Source organism: Acanthisitta chloris, unplaced genomic scaffold, assembly GCF_000695815.1.
Source record: "Acanthisitta chloris isolate BGI_N310 unplaced genomic scaffold, ASM69581v1 scaffold45645, whole genome shotgun sequence".
Classification (NCBI taxonomy): domain Eukaryota; kingdom Metazoa; phylum Chordata; class Aves; order Passeriformes; family Acanthisittidae; genus Acanthisitta; species Acanthisitta chloris.
In genome coordinates, this window is record NW_008672873.1 from 976 (window position 1) to 6,793 (window position 5,818).

The 5,818-nt window shown below is 40.9% G+C and overlaps 1 protein-coding gene across 2 annotated transcripts in view; it reads left to right on the top strand.

The window, feature by feature from the left end:
* The first annotated feature begins 202 nt into the window (after window positions 1-202).
* TBP (TATA box binding protein) overlaps window positions 203-5,818 on the top strand; it is a 7,579-nt gene continuing 1,963 nt past the window's right edge. Inside the window, exons 1-5 of one of the 2 annotated variants that reach the window (XM_009074668.1) lie at window positions 203-440; window positions 1,018-1,358; window positions 2,435-2,522; window positions 4,418-4,509; window positions 5,664-5,818. The exon at window positions 5,664-5,818 is cut by the window's right edge and continues 3 nt beyond it. In XM_009074668.1, the coding sequence (XP_009072916.1) occupies window positions 387-440; window positions 1,018-1,358; window positions 2,435-2,522; window positions 4,418-4,509; window positions 5,664-5,818 (730 nt within the window). In that variant the 5' untranslated portion in view covers window positions 203-386. The remainder of the gene's footprint in view (window positions 441-1,017; window positions 1,359-2,434; window positions 2,523-4,417; window positions 4,510-5,663) is intronic. The other variant, XM_009074669.1, reaches the window with a different exon arrangement.

Consider the following 5,818-nt stretch of genomic DNA (forward strand, 5'->3'; position numbering starts at 1 on the left):
TTTTCTGGAAAAGGTTATTTTTATGGATTGTGTGTGTGTGCCTGGAAAAGGTTATTTTTATGGATTGTATGTGTATGTGTACACGTGACTGTTCTTATATGTGTTTATATGTGGGTGTCTCTTACCTAAGTCAGCAGCTGATAGGTTTGCTTTGGGTTTTGTGTTTAGACATTGTTCTCAAAATACTGCTTTTTCTCTTTTCAGGCTTTGGTTAGCATTTTAGACTCATATTTCTCTGGAGCTGATGTTTTCCTAACGCTTCAGCTTGGCTTTAGAAGCTGCTTTGCTGGAATGTTTTAAACGGTTTAAAACCCTCTAGGATTTGAAGTTTATATAAATAAATTGAAGGAATTACTTCTGGCCTCACCAAAGAAATAACTGGAATCATGGATCAGAACAACAGTTTGCCACCCTACGCTCAAGGCTTAGCCTCTCCTCAGGTAAAAGCAAATGATTTAAGATGTAGCTATGATCTGAATTTCTGTGTGAAAATGTTTCCATTTCTTGCATGCAACTTTGGGGGTTTGTTTGCAGATCTGAAAACTTCTGCTAGATTTTGAATAATACTAGTATAAAGCAGAATTTATATTACCCAGAGGAATAAGAACCATGCAGATACTCCTCTAAGCTGAGGCATGCCTGACAAGTTGGAAAGATTAATTTTGGTGGTTTCCCATTCAGCTGTGTGCACAATGGATTGTTGCTGTGCCGTGGATGCTTTTGGTACAATGTGCACAGACTTTGTTCAGTTAAATTGTGGGCCAGAGTGGAGACATGCTTGCAAGGTAGTGTGAGAAGCCTGTCAGATCCCTAAGGGTAGTATTTTGTTCTGTAGAACAGCTGCATTTCCAAGGACTTTCTATTTTTTGAACAAGTTATTACTACATGCTTCAGGTTTTACATGATCATCTCAACTTATGTAGATTTATTTTTAGTCCCCTCCTGAAAACTTTGTCTCCTAAAAACAAAATGGAGTCAACGTGATCTATGGGTTTTGTGTCATGTTTACTTCTGTAGGGCGCAATGACTCCAGGAATCCCAATTTTTAGCCCGATGATGCCATATGGCACAGGATTGACACCACAGCCTGTCCAGAGCACCAACAGTCTGTCCATACTGGAGGAACAGCAGCGGCAGCAGCAGCAGCAGCAACAACAACAAGCAGCACAGCAGTCAACATCACAGCAAGCGACACAGGGAACATCGGGTCAGACTCCCCAGCTCTTCCATTCACAGACTCTTACCACAGCCCCTTTACCAGGAACCACACCTCTGTACACCTCTCCAATGACTCCCATGACTCCGATAACTCCTGCAACACCGGCGTCGGAGAGCTCTGGGATAGTGCCACAACTACAGTGAGTGCCCCATGTGCTAGTGCAGCATGTCCTTTCTCAGCTAGCCCTTTGAAGGCTTAGCACCAAAGCCACATCAGGAATTGGGTACTTCTTTTTGGTGGGGAGGGAGGGAGGCCCTGAGAGTTTATGGGTCTTGTCTAGCAGTGTATTTTTTGCTTTGATTTTTATCTTAGCTTCATTACTAAACTACTTAGTAATATGAACAGTTTCTTAGTGATGTGTCAACCATCTGTCTTCTAAGCATACCAGTGGAGGGTGTTATATATGTCTTCATTTAACACCATTGTAACTTCTAACTCTGTGCACTTTAGGAGTTCATCATGTTCCCTTTTGTAGTGATTGGCTAATGCTGAATTTGTAAGAGGAGGAAAAAAGCCCTTAGAGCTAGTCCTAAGTTTAGATATGGAAGTATTTTCACTGAACTTCAGTTTTAAAGAAACCTTTATAGCAGCTTAGCAAAAGGACAAGAGGAATGGTTCATAACCAGTGAAATTTTCATCGAAAAGAGTAGTTTCTTATATTTCTTTCTGGTTTTCCCCATTGAGGACCTTTAGATTTCAGGGTTTTCCCAGAAAACAAAATTTTATACCTAGGAGCTTCTTTTAAACTTTATCTGGAGGCTTCATATCCCATCACCTGACCATGGATTTACTTCCTGGTTCATTCCCACTTAGTTCTGCACCTTCCTCCTTGAAGGGCATAGCAAGGAAAATTTCAGATAGTACTACCTCATTGCCTCCTGTTTCCAGCAGCTTCCCTGACTGGGGTGAGGGCTGTCAGCATAAAGAATTTTTCCTGATGAACTGAGAGATTCTTCTCATGGGACACTTTTCATAATAGCTGGGAGATAAGGAGGAATCAGCAATCATGGCTTAGGAGCTACTGCCCTACAAAAGGAGGTTCCTGAGCCAAAACACTGCTCAGTCACCACTCCCGTTAGTAGGAAAGGTGTCATTCAAACCTGCTTGAAAAAACAAAATTATAATTAAAAAAGAGTAATTAAGCTTGATTAAAAATGAGGAAGGTACATGAATTCCTTGTTTTCTTTTTAATGTATTTATTTGAACTGTCTTCAGGAACATTGTGTCCACAGTGAATCTTGGTTGCAAACTTGACCTAAAAACTATCGCACTTCGTGCCCGAAATGCTGAATATAATCCCAAGGTAAGAGAAATGTGTTAAGAGTTCATCCTATAGCAGATGTATCAAAGGCACAGGCTGTGGCTCCAGGTTGCTGCAGTAGACTGAGCAACCTTCCTGCTATCGATGCAATTCTATAGTTAAAAAAGAAAACTTTCACAAACTTAGAACATTTTGTCAAATTAGTAGAAAGCATACTTACACTGAGGTGGCTGTTGTGGTTGTAAGTTGGTAGATTTAGAAAAAAACACCAGTTTAATACACTGGCCAAGCTTTTTGTTGTAGAGCCTCTGGTGCTGTTCACATGGGCATGTTTGTTCATAGTGTTCAGACAGTTCTTTTTGCATGTTACTGGGAAATGTCTGATGATGAAGTTCCCTATCTCCCAACAAGGAGAAAGGAAGGAAGAATTCACCTCCTGGTTTCCTGCCAGAGCCATGGCTGTTGTGTATACGCTGTGGCTTCCTCCACCTTAGCTGGCCCCCTGGAATTCTTGTGGCTGCAGTGCAGTCACTCATTTTTTATGTTCTCACTTCCCCTCTGTTCCCTCGTGTTCTGCCCCAGTACTCCTGCCCTCTCGTTGCCTCTGATGGCTAAGTTTGGTGGAACAGCAAAATGAAACTGATTCTTTTGCATGTTGATTTCTAAGTTGCCTGTTGCTGCTAAATAGCAGTCTGTTAAACTGTGGGGTTTTTTTAGCTTGGGAAACTTTGAACAGTAGAGGACCTGGAGCATTAAATCAAGAAAATTACGTCGCTCCGTTTTTCTTTTGGGTGGCTCCTCTTGGAAGTGTTATCTTTGCAACCACAGTAGCTGGACACTAACAAAAGTTTAGATATGGTGTAGTTGAACTGGCTTGCCTTGGGAAGGCCTCAGTTTTCCTGGGGTGTGTTTTGTTTGGGTTTCTTTGTTTCAGTTTTTAGGATTTTGCTGCAGTTTACCTGAACTCTGCTCTCAAAGGTTAAAGCACGTGCACAGGCGTACGTGATAAATAACTGTTACTGTAAGTTAAACCAGTGATGCTGATGTTACATAATTGTGAGTAAGATATTAGTGCAGCAAAAATTTGAGCGTGCCATGGTAACTCCTTTGGCAGGGGTAGGTGGCTGTGTAAAACTCATAGTCCAGAATAATGTTTTCCATGAAATGCTGTTTTCCACGGCAGAGAGAAAGGGGGGTTATGTAACACACTCCTGACGTTTAGTCAGTGCATCCATCTAGCAAAGAAAGACGTTGCTTGGGTGTATTATTTGAGCCACATTTTGACAAATGTTGGGTAACCCACGCTACCGCCTTGGTTGTGTTCTAGCAGAACACTTTATGGGGCTGCATGGTGAGCTGGTCCAAGTTAAATATAACAGCCAAACAGGGGGTTGTGTGCATGCGTGTGTGTGTGTATGCCCACATCAGATTACAGTATCTCTTGCTTCAAGGAGTTTAAGAATATTTGGAAATGCTTAGCTAGAATAAAAAGCTAGAGCTAACCAGGCTGCTGTGTCCTGCTGTGGTAGCTAAGGTGACTTCTGTTTACACAGAACTTTGATCTCCAGCCGCTCTGTCTGCTGGTGTTCTAGCACTGTCCATTTTTTTTAAGACACAGAAACAAAACAGATCATAAAATATTTGGAGATAGTCTTCCATCTTGACTGTAACAGATCAAATTTCAAGATGTGGAGGAAATCTTTAGTAAAATAGGAATGCAGTGGTAAATACCCTTCCTGCCTGGCTCTACCTCTGTGTGTGTTTGAAGTTACTTACGATGTAAGCATTTGAAGTAAACTTTGAGTGACCCGTAAGTATGTTTGAACTTAGTATTCCTTTGCACTGCAGTGTAACTTGCTCTTTAGATGGCACAGGTTTGGTTCTAATGTAATGGTTGCAGGAATACATCACTAATGGTCTCAATTCTCACATTCCAGCGTTTTGCTGCTGTTATTATGAGAATAAGAGAACCACGTACTACTGCACTGATATTCAGCTCTGGAAAAATGGTGTGCACAGGAGCAAAAAGGTATGTTTAGGCATCACGAGCAAACTAATTCAGACTGTCTTTTCTTGTGTACCATGATGCTTTAGAAGTACTACTAGTTGTGTATATACATGGGAGTTGTACAGGTACAACTAATCTTGCTTCGCACCTACTTCAAATAGACTAATACATGTTTCTACACAAAATGTCTTTTCATGACTGAAGAGACTTCCCAGTGAAAAGGGAAATGGTAGTTCTGTATCTCTTTCATCCAGTCTGATAAACTGGTTTGCAGAGGTGGTTATACTCACTTTTTTTTGGCTTTGCAGTTATCCAGGGTTTTTTTCTAATAATTAAAAAAATTCAGTGACTGTGCACTGGAACTGCTTAAATTGTAGGGGTGGTGGCAGAATGATTTTATATTTGAATAGTTTCATTCATCACAGGACAAGAGCTCCAAGTCTCTGGTCCCTGTAGTCTGGTCTGTTCTTAACACGATCACTGAAGCAGAAGAATTGAAAACTAAACATAAGCTTAACTCCAGTGGGCAGGAGAGAAATTCTGCTTTGAAGAAGTCTTGCTAGGAATCCAGAAGGAATAAGCTAATGAGGAGAGATGAGTGAATAGAGCGAGCTGTACAGGGAAACACTTTCTGTGCCTGGTGACACTTGAAGTTCAAGTTCTCCTACTCTGCATCAGGAGCAACCAGATCAGCTGTTTACAAACCTGAAGCAAACTGAGTTCTGCTGTGCAGCTGTATTAAACCCAAGTTTGAATACCTGGGCTGAATCAAGCAGAGGATTTTGGCAGCTGACAAGATTTTTATAGAAATACGTATTTTCTAGCAGTAGCAGTTCAAAATTGTTCTATGCTGAAAACTTAAATAACAGTTTTCATGTCCCATTAGAGGAACTCTGATCAGTATTTTCAAAGTGTGAAATACACGGATTTATAGTTTACTGGTTTGTGCCTCATGAGCAGTGAATGCAACACTGATGGTGTCCAGGACCTGTTACCAAAACTAGCATGAAAAACAGTGCTAGTTGTCAATTTTGGATCTAAAAATTTGGCATGTGATCTTCCCTCTCCTTCTACACAGACATTTTTTTTCCACTTAGATATTTTTGTTGTAATGCTGTTTGCTTCAACTAATACTTAACTGTGGCAATGATACAGATATCTTTCTCTCACTTCAGTGAGGAGCAATCCAGACTGGCAGCAAGGAAGTATGCAAGAGTTGTTCAGAAACTGGGTTTTCCTGCAAAATTTTTGGATTTTAAAATTCAGAACATGGTGGGCAGCTGTGATGTGAAATTTCCCATCAGACTGGAAGGATTGGTACTCACACACC